The 19,469-nt window shown below is 41.4% G+C and overlaps 1 protein-coding gene across 2 annotated transcripts in view; it reads left to right on the top strand.

The window, feature by feature from the left end:
- DCLK2 (doublecortin like kinase 2) overlaps positions 1 to 19,469 on the top strand; it is a 90,136-nt gene that overhangs the window by 52,085 nt on the left and 18,582 nt on the right. For both annotated transcript variants that reach the window (XM_084266959.1, XM_084266958.1), the window contains 4 exons: positions 594 to 688; positions 9,047 to 9,113; positions 10,072 to 10,180; positions 15,717 to 15,774. In XM_084266959.1, coding sequence (XP_084123085.1) covers positions 594 to 688; positions 9,047 to 9,113; positions 10,072 to 10,180; positions 15,717 to 15,774 — 329 coding nt within the window. The remainder of the gene's footprint in view (positions 1 to 593; positions 689 to 9,046; positions 9,114 to 10,071; positions 10,181 to 15,716; positions 15,775 to 19,469) is intronic.

Here is a 19,469-nt window from a genome sequence, read left to right as displayed (position 1 = left end):
AGTGCACAAGTTTGTGCCAACAATGAGTAGAGATTGGTCGTGTGTTTTTTGAGTTAGAAAAAGAAAAGTAATGCTGATGGAAATAGCTTTTAGCTGACTCCCTTTAAATGCAAATTTTTTTACTCCCTATAGATGTAGTTTTTACTGTTGTTGCAGTTGTGCAGCAGTTCACATGCAGTGGATCTCAGAAGACGTTGGCAAAGCTGTATCTACAGACAACTCTTTTAAGTAGGAGCTAACAGAGGAGAATGTCACAGTAAAGGGTGACATTTTAAATCACTGTGGGTATTAATTTGCCCAGAGCTCTTGCACTGGCAAAGGACAGAATAGGCTTTTTTAATCTCTAGAATGACAATGAAATGTTTATATGTCATCTTGATCCCATATCCAGCCACATGAGTTTTGGGGAGGGCACAGTTGTGTGATCTGCAAGCATATAGTTTATTCCAGAATGCTGAGGAGTCTGTTTTGGTCTCTGTATGCAGTCTTGAGTGATAACTTGTCAAAGATGTATGTTATGTTCAAAAGCAAGCTATGGATTTTTAATTTATTAATCTTTTCTTTCATTTGTTTGCTTTTATTGCTTTGGCCAGTTAATGGAACCCCAAGCAGTCAGTTATCCACCCCAAAATCTACAAAGTCCTCCAGTTCTTCACCGACAAGCCCAGGAAGCTTTCGTGGACTCAAGGTAAGTCTGAGAAACACTAAAAACCCTAAATTCTGCTATTTGTTGAATGATATGTTACGATGATTGTGAAGAAGAAAAACTAAACGGGGAATAAAAGAGTTATAATTCTACAGGGCAGCCTTGCTGGTATGATTTTTGGGTTGGAGAAGATATCTGAAGTAAGATTGTGTTATTTTGTCTTTGTTTGGCAGGATATAACTTGGTTTAGGAAAGGTGGAGTGTGATGCCCCCCAAATTTTTCACTGTTTTGTGGACTGCAGAAACCCCCCCAAGTAATTTATATTCCCTCAGCCTATACAAATGTAGCATCCTCTTTTGAAAACCTCACAGTCTTGTAGCATTGCCCAAAATTTCATCTATGTCATCTGAATCACCCTTTGTAATCCATGGCACTAATGCAATCTCCTGCCTGAAAACGGGTGAGCAGTTCCTTCTGGAGCAGCCTGATTTTTAGCTGTGTTGCACCAAGAGAATTCTCTTCCTCTCCACTTAAAAGTGGGCAGCATTTACAGTTCTTAGGGGCTGCTCTTGTGCCTTTTACTTAGCAAAATAAAAGGAGCAGTCTGGAGCACATTTCATCATCTTACAGCCTCATTTGTGCAGCTGTCCTTTCAAGGAGAATTTCCTTATGAAATCATCAACTGCAGCCTTTCTGGAAGCATGCTGGATGGTTCACAGTGATTATTCTGATCAAGGAAGGGTTCCCATTGGTGAACGCAGCAGTTATTGAAGAGGCTGCATAATTGTGTGGAAAACTGGTTTCTCAATTAAAAGACTGGCTAAAGGACGTGATTTGAATAGTATTTCAATTTGGGGGTTGACACGCTAATTGTTACAAAGTCTTTGTCTGGTTTGTGAGGTGGATGGCACTGATTTCTGCCAGGGTTCTGTGATAATTCTAAGGAAGGATTTTGATTTATTTGTTTAATTCCTATATATTTTTAGTTATTTAGCTCATTGAAGCAATTTAGTGTTGATCTCTGCCTTTATGTTGCTGAGCTGTACCATCCCATAGCTTCTCTTTGTCCAAAGCAACGTAGATTTGCCTTTCCCCAGCAAAGCATTTTCAAGAGCAGTAATAGTTCTGACATTGAAAATTAGAACTGCATGTCTTCAAATTTTGTCTGGACAGCTCTGCTATAGAACTTACAGTAGAGGACACCAGAATCATCAGGCTTGAGGCTGTCAGTTGCTCTGCACTATATTTAACAAATGCGCTTTTGTCTTTCTTTAATGAAATTACAAGTTTAGAAACTAGATAATTTGATTCATTTTTTTCCCCCCACACTGCCCTGTCTGCTTTTAGCCAATTAAAGCTCTGTTAAGATAGAGATAATTCTGATAAGTAACAAGCAATTTTCAGTAAAGTGGACATGTCCTTTCTCCCCTTCACTCTCTGTTTCACTGAAGTAGGCTGTTGTACCTTTTGTGTTTTGGAATTTAATTGATGCTGGATACTAATGGGCTCTAATGTCAAATAATTCATCCCTATATGACCAAAGTAAATGGCAAAAACAAATTTATCATCTCAGAGCTAATGTGTTAGAAAAGTAGCGAGTGCCTCTTGTTTTATCCCACTAGGATGCAACTGTTCAGTGGGAGGATCCCAGCTGTGTTCCTGAGACTAAAAACAGGGAAAGTTATCTGGTGAATTGCAGGATAAATTCCAAATGGATCAAGTGCACTGCACAGCGAACCTTGTTTCTTGATTAAGTTCTAGTAGTAATGGCTCTTTTGGTGAAGTATTAACTTAAAACCAGTAAAGGGGAGGCATGGTTTTATGCAAAACTGCATGGTTTTAAGAAACCTATTGTTATTTTTGTAGGATTGAACTTGGCCAGTCCAATGAGGAAAACAGGGAAAGCAGGGACTAGTTTATTATTTTGAGATTACTGCTTTTCTCTATTCAATAATTCCTTGGTGCTAGGACTGCATCGCTGTGCAGAAAAGTTCTCTGGCTTAGGGCAGTAAGTACTATAGGAGGTAGGGGAATGGTTGGACTAGATCTTGGGGGGCTTTTCCAACCTTAATGGCTCTGTGATTCTAAAGAAGGTCCCATGACTACAGTTGCATGAAAGTCTAAATATAAATACCATGGCAGGCAGTGAAAGAATAAAGTATATTTCTGCGTTTTCTGGCTTTGGAAATTCTGTATTTTTGACTTATTTGTTGTACAGAAGTCATATATGGTTTTTTGATAGAGCATGAAACATCAACACTTTAAGAGTAGTTTTGTATAAACTTGGAACAGCAGGAAAAAGGAACAAATTAGGGATGATTTTTCTGTTTCCTGTAAAAATTATGTATTGCTTCTGTAAAAAGCAGATCATGGGAGCAGCTGCACATGAACTACCTTTGAATAACTGTGGTGTTTGGAAATCCAGAGTGAGATTAAATATTTAACTATAGGTTAGAACCCATCCAACCTTTCTGAAGTTTGGTGAGCAACATAGATCTTAAGTGATAATACTCATCATGAAGGCAGTCAGCTTTCAAAAGGTGCTGGTTGCAACACCAAATTGTTCCTCAGTCTCAGGCATCGAGTCTTACATCATCTTCTCCCAATGCCACTTTTCCTCTCAGTCCTCAAAGATTCCTTCTGCGACACTTTATAAGGAGAAACGGTACGGCAGTCAGGCACAGAGATTTCCATGCATGAAAGACTCCCTGTGAACAGCTTGTCTTTTAAGAGGAAGGCTTTTCTTCTGTCCTTTTTAGCTCCTCCAACTGGAGTGCCCTTGTGCTATTAATTGTTCGGTACATGCGGTAAGCCAGTGTGCTGTCCAACATCCAAGTCTTTCAGAAGTGTTTAAAAAAAACGTACTGCAGTCTGAGATTATATTGAATTAAGCAATTCATGCTGGGGCTTAAGGATAATAAACACTACAAAATTTTCCCATAACCTCTGATAAATGGCTTTATTCTAGAAAGTGACAAATTTGTATACTGTGCGCACAATTGCATGCACTGTAAGTTCTATTTTATGTATAGATACCCAGATATGCAATGCTCTTAGGGGTGCTCTGACTCTTAGCTCTTCCAGTACATCTTTTGGGTGGTGAAGCCCTGGCACAGGATGCTCAGAGAAGCTGTGGCTGTCCCTGAATCCCTGGCAGGGTTCAAGGATGGGTTGGATGGGGCTTTGGGCATCCTGGACTAGTGGAGGGTGTCCCTGCTCATGACAGGGGTTTGGCTCTAGATGGGCTTTGAGGTTCCTTCCAACCCAAACAATGATAGATAGTTAGATAGATAGGTAGATAGGTAGGTAGATAGATAGATAGATAGATAGATAGATAGATAGATAGATAGACAGACAGACAGACACACACATTTTTTACTTTGGAGAAGAACTAAAATAACAATTTAAAAATTAGCACATTTTTTACTCACCACATTTTCTATCATAAAACCATCCCAAGACTGGATTATATATGAGATTTTTGAAAAGTAGTGTCATAACTCCCCTGTGCTTACTTGGACATGTTTTATTGTCCACTTTTGAAATTAAATACCACAAAGTCTTGTCATCTTTTTAATTTGAGAATAAAACTGTACAAATAAAGATGCGTTACAGTTGAGGCCATTCTTAAAATCCCAATTATCCTAAATAGCATTATGTTTTAATTTGTCCCAATATTACTTTTTCGATTGATTGACTAAATGACCAAAGTGAAAGGGCATTAAAACCTGATCCAACAAATAACTTAAATACTTGCTTAACTTTAAGCTATTGAATAGTCTCTTTTACTTCAATGAGGATGTTAATGTACTTAAAGTTAAACATGTGCTTAAGTGATTTGAAAGCTTAGTGCCTTTATTCATTAAGGTTTTAATCTCCAGTTTTGTACACATGTGCTTCTGTTAGCAGTTAAGGATATTTACATGCAATTATCCAACCTACTGACACAGGTGCAATAGCAGTTTGTAGAGGAATTGTTTAACTGCTGCCTCTGTTGGGTTTGCAATTCAGCATCACAGAATGACAGAATTGCAGGGGTTGGAAGGGACCTCCAGAGCCCATGGGGTCCAACCCCCTGCCAAAGCAGGGTCCCTAGGACAGGGCGCACAGGTCGGCGTCCAGACGGGGCTGGAATCTCTCCAGAGAAGGAGACTCCACACCCCCTGGGCAGCCTGTCCCAGGGCTCCCTCACCCTCACCGGGAAGAAGTTCTTCCCCAGATAGGGGTGGAACTTCCCCTGCTCCAACTTGAGGCCATTGGCCCTTGTCCTGTCCCCAAAGACACTGAGAAGTGGCTGCCCATGTCCCCCTGTGTCCCACCCTTCAGCTATCAGATCCCCTCTCAGGCTGCTTCTCTCCAGGCTGAACAGCCCTAGCTCACTCAGCCTTTCCCCATAGGGGAGATGCTCCAGGCTTTTAATCTTTCTTATTCATATAATAGATTAAAAAGTTGATTAATTTGTACTGGTAGGGAAACTGATGTATTGCATTTAGTGTTAAGTCCATTCACCGCTGTCGTGGGTTGGCTAAAAACTGTAAGTAATGTGATGCAATTCAAAATCTCCTTAGAAAAAGGGTGAAACTTTATGTGGTTCTTTGGTGTTTCCAGAGCAGTGCAAGAAAATGCATGACTTCATGTGCTGAACCATGTGGGCTCAAATTAATGTTAGCTAAATCAGTGCATTCTAATTGGCTACTGTATTATTACAAGTAGGTCCTTGGTACGGTTGAGTTACTAGCAGTGCTTTGCTATCACTGTGCTGGAGGACAAGGGCAGCACATTTAGTGCATCTTACACATACTGTGAAGGTGATGAGCAGCCATAGGAGGTCTGACTGGGGTCAAAGAGGTACTTGCACATACAGGATAACCTATACAGGACCTGCATATGTGCCTTGCAACCTGATGATGAATGTCCATCGTTCCAGACAGGCAAGAAGGACAGACAGGAAACCTTTAGGTGGGTGGTCTAGAAGGCACCATCCTTTTTATCTGCCATGAATTCAGGAATTTCATAACAGTATGAAAAAAACCCAAAAATGTTTCCACAAACATTTGTGTCATGGGCAATTAATCTAATCCCAAGTGCAAACTTTTGTCAGTTAAGATAGCAGTCCACCTCAGGAGGATGTGGATTTATATCTGTGGATCCTTCATCACACTCTCAAGAGACAAAAAATGAAATCCTACCAGATATGTGGTTATCTGGGATAACTTCCTCCACATTTCTATTCTAAATACAAGTGCTATGTTTACATTTTTTGATGTATATGGCAGCTTTTTGACTCAAAGGATTTATTCAAAGTCTTTGCTGCTGGATCAGGAGATGTAGCTTGATTAAAATGGCTATTAAGCTGCTGCTTTTCATTCCCAAACCACTGACTTATGCTCTGATCTAGATTTTAAGGGAATCTTGAACCAGCCTCTGCCTGCTACTTGTACATCACCTTACATTTGCATACCTGTTTCAGTTCATACTCTTGGATGCTGTGATGGTTTAAAGGCTTTTATGGGTTGTGTTTGGGGTTGGGTTTTTTTTGTGTGTGTGCTTTCAATTTCTTATCGTCAACTTCAAAGTAAAAATCCTGATACACACATCGTCTAGCAGGATGCACCTGTCTGGCACATTGGATAATTCAGATAGTAAAAAAAATAACGTAACATTGTGTAGTGCAACATGCCTCCTTTTCTCTTCTTGCTACTGCAGGAATGCCTGAATGAACCAGTCAAGTCTACCTGATCATCCAAAATCTTTACTTTGCCTTCAAAATACCTACAGCTGTTGTGATTCCAATAGTACGAGATACTCTAAATATTACACATCACTGGATAGTTAAATGAGTTGAAAATTACTTTAATAATAAAAATCACTTTATGTTGCTTATTCCCACCTCCTCTCTGTCTGTTCTGGCTAGTCAAGCACCTTGCAGACATCTCAAGAGTTTATTTCTACTGGGCTTTGACATAGTAGTGAAAAGATATGACGGATTTTGCTGCTGAGGAGCTGAGACAGAGACCTACAGTACCCAAATCACAGGCAATCTCTGTTGTAGAGTGGGTTCAGCCCCAGGTCTAGTGCCATAAGGGAAATAAGTGGCAGAGCTAAGGTTAAACCTGCTCTAGCACCTCAGCCACTACAGCAGCGTTAGGGTTTTTTTCCTTTCCACATTTCCTTTAGCTTTACTTTCCTGTTTGCTTCCTTCCTGTAAATACTGTGGTAAGAAGGAATGTGCCCAGTCATGTTCCGAGCTGATTACAAGGATGAAGGAAGTTGGGAATGTGAACTGGATATTCCCATGTATTGTCACTCAATGAAAACCCAGAATAGATTATTATTTTTGGCTGATGATTAATAATTTTCAGTGATCTGTTCTGGTATCTCCGCTTCATGCTTGAAGAAAATGTGACCCACTGGTTAAGAGACTGACTCATGATTTGGCACAAGTGTCATTTAACCCAAATGTCCTTGTTTCCTCGTCCTTGTTTCCTCATCCTTGTTAAATAAACAGATAACTCAGAAAGATAGCAGCATTAACAAAACCTGGGGTTTTTTTTAAGGGGCAGAGTAGTAGCTGACTGGTTTGCTGCTTTATGCTGCTTCTATGCCAAATGCTAGCAAACATCATTGTTTTAGAGGCTCTGCAAAATTAGGTTGTACAGCTTCTAGCTACTGTACCTTTAGCTGATTTGGCAGCTCAGCTGCCACTAGAAACTTAAGCATTCATTAGCATTTCATGAGCCTTTAAACAATATCCCTATCTGTCAGTTCAGTTCTTTCATTGACAATAGTGTTAATGATTTAAAATATTCAGCAGTGTAACCAGACAATGTCAGCTAAAACGGAAAATGCCACATTTGCATTCCTGGTGTCATGCAAAGCCATTTCAACAGACACCCAGCTTAAGGCAGAGAAGCATTTTAATCCTTTATGTGGTGAGTGGTGAGAACTACTATAGTAGCCCATGAAGAAAACAAGATGTAGAACTTCATGGAACAGCAAGGAATGTCATACAGAGGATGGGGAATGATCTAAAATATATTTGAATTTCACAGAGCATCCCTATGCCTAACCTAACTGTAATGGGTAGCTTATCAAACAGTGGTGTGTTTTCCCATTCATGGCATTCATTACTATGCCTCCACCCCTTTCTAAAATAAGAATTGTTTCTCGAGTGTATCCCTGGGCAGTGTGACAGGATGAATTTAAGTAGTGCAGCAAAAATAGTCATCTTCAGCCTTCATCCTTCAGAATAATTTAGATATTTGTGGTACAGTTACTAAAACTGGATCTATGTCTGGATGCATTTCAGAAACTCAGAATGCCTGTAGAAGTCATAAGTCTTCACATCCATCATAACCCAAAATATAGACCGCAAGATTACCAAGCAAATCTGACTTTTGTAGATGTACCCGGCCACCTGTGCCAAAATTCTCTTTCAATGAAAACTAGTAGGGCTGTGGAAGCATCCATACATTATCTTCCAGGCGTGCTTCAGTGCCAATCTAAAGAGAGCATGTAATGATGGAGTTCAGTTAGGGAACCTTGGATGCTGCCAGTTACAGAGAGGTGTGTTTGATGAGAGCACGTACTTGCTGCTCTGGCCACCGAAAAGTTCTCTGGAGATGGCTGTGGAGGGCAAATCACATGCAGAGCGGCTGAGGGAGCTGGGGATGTTTAGTCCGGAGAAGAGGAGGCTGAGGGGAGACCTTATGACTGCTTACAACTACCTGAAGGGAGGTTGTAGAGAGGTGGGTGATAGTCTATTCAGCCAGGGGACAGGAGATGGGACGAGGGGGAATGGCCTCAAGCTGTGCCAGGGCAGGGTCAGCTCAGATGGGAGGGAAAAGTTCTTCCCTGAAAGATTTGTGGGGCTGTGGCACAGGCTGCCCAGGGAGGGGGCTGAGTCCCCACCCCTGGGTGTGTTTAAAAAAGGGTAGATGAGGTGCTCAGGGATATGGTTTAGCACAGGACAGGGACGGTTGGACTTGATGATCTTAATGGTCTTTTCCAACCTTGGGATTCTGTGATTCTGTGTCTGGCTTACACAAAAACGCGTGTGGATTCAATTCTTGTGATCGTATGGGGTGGATTGAGGAGGAAACATCCCCTCTGTAATGTTCAGAGGTGAACTGGGTGCATCTGGAGGGAATTTTCTTCGCTCTTTACAGAAATCTGTTCAATTATCTCAATAGGAATATCGGGGTGAATCTTAAGTCGGCGCAAGTGAAAGTGGTGGATTAGAATGGTGACAAACTGTGGGAAAACAAGATTAAAAATAAGATGGAGTAGAAAAGTAAACTGGTGTTCATTTGTTGGGGGATTTTTATCACTTTCTTTTTTTTGTCTGGCTCCTTCTTGTGATTTGGTAATAAATAAGAGGTTCTTATGTATTTCCATAGTTACCTCCACATGGTGGATCTTCTTCCAATGTGAACGGTGTACCAGAGCCGCTCCAGAGTCCCGAAGGTAGGATGTCAATAATTGCTGAATGTCCTTGCAAAAATTTTGTTGTAGGTGACAGTCGGTTCAGCACTTTCAGATGGTTTCTGATTACTCTGATTCATGTTTTATTCTGAGATTTTTGATACCTTCTTGACAACCTGAGCTTGGGAAAATCGTCGCATTTTCTACATCAGTGGAAAGCTAGGGAATAAATTGTGTTCTTTATTTGTCAAGTGGCAGTATACTAGTGGACTCTGCTCTTTGGTAATCACTCCTATGAGTTTGGGTGATTTTGAGCATGACCTGCAACGTACCACCACAGATGTGTTTGTGGGTGGATTGGAAGTGGAGCCTTTCTCAAAATAGCACGTTGTGCTTCAGGTAGAACTCCTGGCCCATTAACTGAACTTAGCTAAACTTAACCTTTCATTCTTTATCTCTTTAAAGCAATGTTATTTTATAATTATTTCTAAAATTTATTTTAGAGGGGTTTTTTTAATTTAAAAATACTGAAATAAGCAGCTATCAACCTTATTTGCATTTTCGATGTTTCAGCAGCAGCTAAGGGAACTTGAAGGAATTCAGCAGCTAAAACTTCGGGTTCTTTTACATGCATTGTAAATGAATCTGATTTGCATTTTTGCCTTAAGTATGTAAAAAGATACTTGAGAAAAAGTATTTTGAGTTCCAAAAATGTTTAGACTGAGTACTTCTAACCGCATTCTTTACTTTCAGAATGTGTCCATGCAAAAACATAGTGATGTTTGATTTGTATGTTAAAAGATCAAACACCTCTGATTAGCCTTATCTTGCTCTTCCTTACATTTGAGATAAAAGCAAGGGAATAAGCTGTGAAGAAAACAGCTTACTTTGAAATTTTATATGGTACTTGTGACTGTTTTGGTGTCTGTGGAACCCGTTGGGGATATATTGCATCCTGCTGACGCTTCAGCTTGCATTATTGACCTTGCTTTTTTTGCAGGTGTGAATGGAAACAAGTGCTCAGGGTCATCTACTATTCTTGAGAAGTACAAAGTGGGGAAGGTGATTGGTGATGGCAATTTTGCTGTTGTGAAGGAGTGTGTAGAACGGTGAGTGAAGAAACTCTTTGGTACTGCTGTTTATTTTGCTGTGCATTAGAATGATTTCATAGAAAATGTGATGAGATGAAAGCAAAGAAAATACATTGGGAGAACTCAGCATAGCAAATCACATGGGGCTTCCTACATGTTATTCCAGCAAAGGTGTATGAGTGCAGCAGAGGAACGTGGCTTTTTATCCCAAAGACTAAAGGAGGTATCATCTTCTAACAGAGGCCCTTAAGGAAACCTCACAGATCTTCAAGAAACCCATCACACAGCAGACTGTTGTGGATGGCAGGAAATTGTATGTGGCATCTGAAGTCTTTGAGACACACCTCCCACCTCTCCACCTCAACAGTTCTGCTGCTTAGATGTTTTTTCACAGTTTTCAGCGTACTGTGGGCAAAATGTCCTTAAGGACGTGCAGTTGGTAGCTATTAACCTGTGCTACCAACTCCCTAGTGCTTGCTGGTTCTGTGAGGTAGTGCGGGGAGTAGGCAGAGATTTTTGAAACCAACCCTTCCATATTCCAGCCTGAAATGTTCTTGTGCCCAATTTCCCATGGGGCAGAGAGGATACCTTTACAGACCTGCGTTGTGTGACTGCTCTTCCTCCACAAGCTTTGTGTCACACTTTCCTCCTAGTGCAAACATAACAGATGATTTGACTGTCACTTTCTCACTGTGTTTTTTATATCCACCTTCTGCTATCTTCATCTATATGAGAGTTATGTCAGCTTCCTAAATATTATGAGGAACCTCCAACTTGTACCCAAATATTGAGTAAATTCAGCGAAAGTCACAGAATCACAGAACATTGGGAGTTGGAAGGGACCTCGAAAATTCACCTTGTCCAACACCCCTTCCAGAGCAGGATCACCCAGACTAAATCACACAGGAACACATCCAGGTGGGGTTTGAATGTCTCCAGAGAAGGAGACTCCCCAGCCTCTCTGGGCAGCCTGTCCCAGGGCTCCCTCACCCTCACAGGGAAAAAGTTCCTCCTTATGTTCCCATGGAACCTCCTCTGCTCCAGCTGCACCCGCTGCCCCTTGTCCTGTCGCTGCCATCCCTGAGCAGAGCCTGGCTCTGTCCTCCTGACTCTCACCCTTTAGATATTTATCAACATTAATAAGGTCACCCCTCAGTCTCCTCTTCTCCAAGCTAAAGAGGCCCAGCTCCCTCAGCGTCTCCTCATAAGGAAGGGGTTCCACTCCCTTCATTATCCTGGTGTCCCTGTGCTGGGCTCTTTCAAGGAGTTCTATGTCCTTTTTGAGCTGAGGGGACCAGAGCTGGACACAATAAAAAAATATCTGTAAAAACCCATAAAAGTTACAGAAACCATTTCTGCTATTTGATCCTTAGTTGCTGATTTTATTTAAATGAAAAGAAAGATCATTTTGAATGGAAACATCTCAATTCACTGCTTTCTGCAGCCATTATTGCTTTTTCTCAAGGGAGTTGTTTCCTCATACTGCATCTGGATTGTTTTTCTCCATTACTGAGAATAATATTGGCAGACCCCCACAGGCTTGTGAACATTCAGAGGGTACAGCTGGTCCCTTACAATTTCAGTGTCCAGAAATAGAAAGTCACTCTTCCCACACTTGTAGTCCTGTCACTCTGGGGACTGGGCAGTCCAAGGTCTATCAACTGAAGCAAAAAACCATATGAAATCCCTCTGTTTTTCCTTTGTTACTGAGATGACTATCTTCAGCAAGTACTGGTCCAATGTTTGCTTTACATCTTCTATTGCTATTAGCATACTTAAAAATGCCTTTGTTATCTGAAACTACACTGGGCAGTTTCAACTCTAATTGAGCTTTGTCCTTTCATGTCCAGTTCCCTGTGTATACAAACCACAGCTCTGTAATCTTCCTGTGAAGCCTGACCTTGCTTCCAGAGATCAATTTCTTTCTCTAGCTCCATGAGGAGTTCCCCATTCACCCAAGCTGGTGGTCTGCCCTGCTTGCTTGACTTAGGACACAGTGGGAAGTTCCTGTGCTTCTAAAAGATGGTTCTTCAAAGACTGACCAGCAGCCATGGACTCTTCAACCCTCAAAATCAGATTCCTGGGGTACACTGCTAAATAGAACCGTGGAATCACAGAATCATAGAAGCAAGGACACACCTTTAACTAGATCAGATTGCTCAGAGCTTCATCAAGCCTGACCTTGAATATCTCCAAGGATGGGGCCACCACCACCTATCTGAGCAACTTGTTCTGGTGTCTCACCACCCTCATAGTAAAGAACTTCTTCCTAATTTCTAACCTAAACCTCCCCTGCTCTCGTTTAAAACCATTGCCCCTTGTCCTATCGCTCCATGCTCTTGCAAACAGCCTCTCCCCAGTTTTCTTGTGGGTCCCCTTCAGGTACTGGAAGGCTGCTATAAGGTCTTTCCTGAGCCTTCTCTTCTCCAAGCTGAACTAGCCCAACTCAGCGTGTATCTGTAGGAGAAGTGCCCCAGCCCTTGGATCATCCTTGTGACCTCCTCTGGACCTGCTCAAAGAGGTCCATGTCTTTCTTGTGTTGAGGGCTCCAGAGCTGGATGCAGCACTGCTGGGAGGTCTCAGCAGAGCAGAGCAGAGGAGCAGAATCCCCTCTCGATCTGCTGGCCACACTTCTTGTGATAGCTCCCTGAATAGCTTAAAGGTTGCTTTCTTTAAGTGCAGCATAGCAATGCTGCTGTTCTTTCTCATTACACCAAATGACATCCACCATAAAATCCCCCACGAGTCCTTCTCTATTCCCAAAGTCTAGGAGGGCATCTTTCCTAGTTGGTTCACTGAGTACCTATGACAAGAAGTTCTTTCCTACGAACAGGGTCATCAATAGGAGACACCCATCCCCCTAATCCTCACCCAGAGTCTGTCAACCACATCACTGCTGGCGGTAATGGCTGTGCACTCAAAGTCCTCCCTTAAATGTAGTGCAACATCTCCACCTTGCCTGCCCTGTCTGTCCTTGCTGAACAGCCTGTAGCCCTGCATCCCAGCACTCCAGTCATGAGACTCATTCCCTCAAGTCTGACTAATATCAATGATATCATAGCTCTAGGAGCTGCCCAATGCTTCCAGTTCATCCTGTTTGTTTCTCAGACTATGTGAGTTAGTGTACAAGCATTTCAGAGATGCTCATGAGCCCCCTGTGCTCCCAGAAGTGTAAAAGTTACTAACATTGCCACCCTCAGACGATGCCTTGCCAACCCTTGCCTTACCTACTGCAATCCTGTTGGTATCCCCTTCCCCTGATGATTCTAGTTTAAAGTTCTGTCAGTCAGCCCTGCCAGCTTATGCCCAAGTGTGTGTTTTCCCCACTGGGACAGGTAAATCCCACCCGGTTTTTCAAAGTTTTGGCACAGGCACCAAATGAATGATGCTTCACAGTGTTTTCCCATGTACCCTGAAACTGGCCACACATCTTTTGTTATCTATAGAGTCAACAACATTCATGAAAGATAAGAGGATAAAAGCATAAGACAACCTAAATTATTAGTTTCAGGAATATCAACTGTGCATTTTGGAAATCACTTTAAGTTCCACTGAATATGGAACGAGTGTTGCCAAGTGACTTAGGTTTCAAAACGTCACCTGTGCATTTTTGAATGAGAGGACCAGACCAGAAAAACAACCTTCCAATTATATTTTTTAAAAAGGGTGAAACTAAACTTAAAAACCTAGTTTCTATTTACTGAAACGTTATTAAACAGGACAAGGGGCAATGGCTGCAAGTTAGAGCACAGGAATCTCCGAACCAACATGTGGAAGAACTTTTATAAAGTGAGGGTGACAGAGCCCTGGGAAAGGATGCCCAGGGGGTGTGGAGTCTCTTTCTCTGGAGAGATTCAAGACCCAACAATGGTTGCTAATAGTAAGAGAGGAAATTCCAACTCCAAATGCTTGTCTTTGCATTCGTATTCATCATTATACTTCATTTCTAATAGTGGTGTGCTTAGAAGCCTTAGCGGTGGAGCCAGCATCCTACTGTACCAGCTGTCCTATAAAATGAATAAGATGGCCTCATTTGCAAAGGGTGCCTATATGTCTGTATCTAAATACGTGAGTCGACAGATGGACGCTGACAGCTAGACAGAAGAGTACCAGAAACCCGTCAGACAATACTGCTGTATGATCGGCGGTGCTATCAGCACACAGATTATGTGCATGACATCCAGGGTGTTTCCTTAGGTGCTAGAGTAAAAGACATTTGCAAGAGGGATTTGAAGCTGATTGATGAATCGGCTGTGTGACCGCTAACTCCTCTTGCTACACTAGTGTAAGTGCCAAAGGTTTACTGAGCAGGTTTTCCTGATCAGGTGTTTGCAGGCTTCCAGATAATGCACTCAATGTGGTGTAAGACTAAGGGGGGGACCTTATTAATGCTTATAAATATCTTAAGTATGGGATGCAGGGGGAAATGGCCAGCCCCTTTTCAGTGCTCTGTGGGGACAGGACAAGGGGCAATGGCTGCAAGTTGGAGCAGGGGAAGTTCCTCCCCAATCTGGGGAAGAACTTTTACCCAGTGAGGGTGAGGGAGCCCTGGGACAGGCTGCCCAGAGGGTGTGGAGTCTCCTTCTCTGGAGAGATTCCAGCCCCGTCTGGACGCTGACCTGTGCAATATGAGCTGGGGAGCTGCTTTGGCAGGGGGTTGAACCCGATGGGCTCTCGAGGTCCCTTCCAACCCCAGTGATTCTGTGATTCTGTAACATGTAAATTGTGATTCTGAATCACGCTGTAGCCATAGTGTATTTCACATCGGGCCTGTAATAGAAGGGGATGGCATTTCACAGACACCATTTAGACAACGCTTCTATCTGAGGACCAGATCAGGTTGTAACTATGACAACCTCACAGCTACAGCTGCACTTCAGAGCAGAGAATCTCTGCTGCAATTTTTTTTCTGTAACGGATAAATTGAGACACTCTTTCAGTTCCTTTTTCTTTTGTAGAGGTACAAATTTTGACTAGTTGTACCTAATGCTGAAAGTATAGTCAAAATTCACCTGGAAGCTTAAAAACATTCCTGACTGCAGCTTTTATAACTGCCTCTGGTGTTTATCACTTATATGTGCTAGTGGTGTTCTGATGCATTGTGGAGCCTGTAGGTACTGACACAACACAAAGTGTTAGCAACAGGGTCTCATGGCATTTTCCTGTGATTTTTAATTAATAATTAATTTTAATGTAAGTAGTAATGTCGTCTTCATTTAATGAAAAAAAAAAGATAATTCATTTTTGTTACTTGCTATCATTTTCTCCCCTTCTGGAGAAATGGAAACGATTTTTATCACTTAAAGGGACAAAAGGCAAACAAGAGCTCCTTTCTGTGGGACTGACTACTGAAAACAGTAATCTTTTTTATTTTCTATATAACTGTCCTCTTAAATGTCATGGTACCTCAGAAAACAGCAAAATCAAGTCTTGTTCTGTGAATTTTCTGTCAGCAACCTCCATAGGCCAAGGCATTCTGTAGCAATCTGCATTATTGCAGATAATGCCACAATTTGTTGACCAGTTTCTAATTCTCCTATTTCTTCCTTGCCAGATCCACAGGAAAGGAGTTTGCGCTGAAGATCATCGACAAGGCTAAATGCTGTGGAAAGGTAGCGTACAACAGTTTGCATGTCTAAGCAAAATAGCAGAACCAGTGCTAGCAGCTGCTCATTAGTCATAAATGGTGGGTGTGTTTGGGTTTTCTGATTATTTTCAGACTATTTGTTTAACAGGATGATAATGTATCCAAGAAGCAAATAATAAACTAGTGTTAGTCTACTAGATAATAGAGTGAAAAACAAACAAATTGTTGTCTGTGTTACTGGACTAACAAAGTGCTAATATGTCTCCAAAAATATATTAGAAAGATTTTGATCTGCAAATTATGAGAGAGGGAATTGACATCCCTGTGTGTATTTATATCATTCCCATCCTTCTCTGCCTCTTATTTTTATCCTTTCATAGCTGGACATGCTTCTTTTCTACACAGAACGTAGATTTGGAAAGAAATTTTCCCAGCCACTTCTTTCTGTTTGCATAGTTTCACCATCTTGTTTAACAAAGATCTCTTAACAAAAGAGTCCCCTGAACTTACTTTCCAATCCAAGCTCAAAAAAACCCTTCAAAACCCACAAATCCAAAATTGTCTCTTCAGCAGGACAGCGTGTCACATAATGGAAGCAAATAGCTGAGAGTGTCAGGCCTCTTCTTCACCTTCCTCCCTAGTATGGAGATTTTGAGAAAGGAAGGAAAATAGCCTAACCTACAGCCAAGAGTGTAAACAAAGTGTTGCAATAGGTAAAATATTTCTCTTTTCACTGCTTTGCTATACCTTGAAAAGGACTCTTGAGGAACTTCTGGATCAAATGGATCCAAGGTTTAGCGTTGGCTAAAAGAACACTGGGGGTACAGTATTAATTAGTAATCAAACTCTGGATTGAAGTCTCTCTAAGAGTAAGAAACACATCATTTCCCCCTTTACTCTACCCTGGTGAGACCAAATCTGGAATATTGTGTCCAGTTCTGGGCCTCTCAGCTCAAAAAGGACATATAAGTCCTTGAAAGTGCCCAGTGCAGGGCCACCAAGATGGTGGAGGGAGTGGAACCCCTTCCTTATGAGGAGAGGCTGAGGGAGCTGGACCTCTTTAGCTTGGAGAAGAGGACACTGAGGGGTGACCTCATCAATGTCTATCAATATGTAAAGGGTGAGAGTCAGGAGGCTGGAGCCAGGCTCTGCTCAGGGGTGGCAGTGACAGGACAAGGGGCAGTGGGTGCAGCTGGAGCAGAGGAGGTTCCATGGGAACATAAGGAGGAACCTTTTCCCTGTGAGGGTGAGGGAGCCCTGGGACAGGCTGTCCAGAGAGGCTGGGGAGTCTCCTTCTCTGGGGACATTCAAACCCACCTGGATGTGTTCCTGTGGGATTTAGTCTGGGTGATCCTGCTCTGGCAGGGGGGCTGGACTAGCTGATCTTCCAACTCCTAACAGTATGTGATTCTTTCAAAGATAGACTTTGTGATGCAAACACCTTTTTTTTTTTAATGTGAATGATTGCACTGAACTGATTCTGGAGGTATATTTACAACCAAACCAGGCTTTGAATTCAAAGGTACCCTTTTTGCCAGCTACATAAAGTAACTGCTCTGGAGTGTAATTCTGATCGCCCAAATGCTGCGTGTGACTTTGAAGAAAGATGTAGCAAGTCTGTATGAGAGTCTTTACATGATAAGGAGCTGTACATTACCTGCTATGATGACTTGCTGTGTGTAGAGGTCCTTAGAAAGGTTTTATCTACACAGATTTTAAATTGGGCATTAGGTACTAGGAGATGAGTGTTCCCACCTCCCCATCACTTCATCTCAAATTCTCCAGGATTATTTAAAGGAAGATGAAGAAAGGAATCTTAAAAATATATAACTACAAGGAAAAAAGTGCTACAACTGCCATTTGGGTATTAAAATGTTGCCATTTCTTGGCAGTGGGAAGGGTGACCCAGTGTGTTTCACTGTGGGGTGTGCACCTTTCAACTTTAAATGGTGGTTTTGGGTCAGCTGCTTAGGTATCGTAAATTGGAATAGTCTGGAGATGGTCAATCCATTTTATGTGGCAGAGTTTAGACATATTCCCTATTTATTGTTCTCACTGCTTTTCCACAAACAAGTAAAATAAAAAGCCAACCCCACAGATGCATGCTTGTCTGTTTTGAAAGGACCTTTGTATGGCTGCATACAGATGTATGTGGATGTCAGGCAGAGGACTCTTGTTAGGAAGATGTTTATACCTGTTAAGTCAGTGCCAGAAATGTCCAGGATGAATTCCAACAAGGAAAACAACTCAATTTTGCTACAAATTACTTCTTCCTCACTCGCTTTCACATGCCAAAATAAGCCCTGCCTTAAAAACACCCATTTGGCCAACTGTGTGTGAGGTGTATGCTGCTCGCTGCACTTTATCTTGGATGTCCTAAGACATGAATCCAGTTGAGTTAATGTAATTTCCACACGTGGCTTAAGTGTTAATTGTACAATAATTTCTCTGTAAATAAATCATATAAATGTAGCCTGAAATCTCTATTGCACTATCCAAGAGAATGTTCTAAGAAGTTTGAGCGTTATTGGTTTTTTACATGGCAAAATCTAGCAAAACCAGTGTGGTGGTTGAAAATAACTAGCTGTGGTTTAGTCAGCATTTTGAGGGCATATATTAAAATGGGGTAGCACAACAACTTTTTGGAAACTTTAAAAAAATTAGTAATTTATTTTAAATAAACATTACATATACCTGGTCAAGCTAAATGAAGAAAGCATGGGTAACGCTATTGTGCCTTAGTCGTAATTAATGGATGTAATAAATTCAATGTTATCTTTTCTTTAGGTAGAAATAGCTATAATAATAATAATAATAATAATAATAATAATAATAATAATAATAATAATAATAATAATAATAATAATAATAATAATATTAATATAGTTGTTGCTTGGACCCTTAATGCAAGTTTTGAATTTACAGGCTTCCATCCATAAGGCTTCGTATGCTGTGGCTGTTCACTTTTGTCTGTTGATGAGATTCAGCATTTTATTTAACAAAATTGCTTCATGTTTGTTTGTTTGTTTTTTTCTCCAGAGCACTTTGCTTGGAGCAGACATGTATTTGTTCAGAATGACAATTGATGCTCTTTCAAACTGAATTTCAAAGGTGTGACTGTTTAACCCCTATGTGCCGCACTGTACTCTCACGAAAGGAGATGTGCACATGGCATGTGGTTTCTGAGTTATGTAGCCACATTAAAGCTTTGGCAAAAACACAGTGCATCTGTAAATAACCCTGAAGATAGAAAGTGAAGTAGTGTAAGGTCTTCAATCACTGCCTATGCACAGTGGTTCACATCTTCTACTACTGCTCTGCTCACAAATGCATGAAGTGCATGCTACTAATCAGCGCATTGAACATGAATTCCTTCCAAGTCCAGTGATCTGATTTGTTATCTGTAGGGAAACTAGTGTTTTAAGGGAGCGTCATTACTTCCTTTGCAGTGAACCTAAATACAGTATCTGTATTCCAGTGTTTATAAAGAAAAATGCAAATCATTCTACACATGAAAGGGCATGTTAATTTTCACAGGTCTCCAGCGTTAACTGAGTGCAAAGATGTTCTAGCAAACAGAACATGCTGAAACTAATTTGTTCTTGAAACCCATTACTGCCTGTGAAGTATAGGGAAGGGGAAAGTAAACTCAATCTGTGTGCTGTTAAGCTGTTGGATTCGCAACAACTAAGTTCTCTGCAGATTGTAAATCTGAACATA

This window comes from Gallinula chloropus (assembly GCF_964237585.1).
Source record: "Gallinula chloropus genome assembly, chromosome: 7".
Taxonomy (NCBI): domain Eukaryota; kingdom Metazoa; phylum Chordata; class Aves; order Gruiformes; family Rallidae; genus Gallinula; species Gallinula chloropus.
The sequence above is the reverse complement of the archived record's forward strand: the minus strand, read 5'-3'. Positions and strand labels throughout refer to the sequence as shown.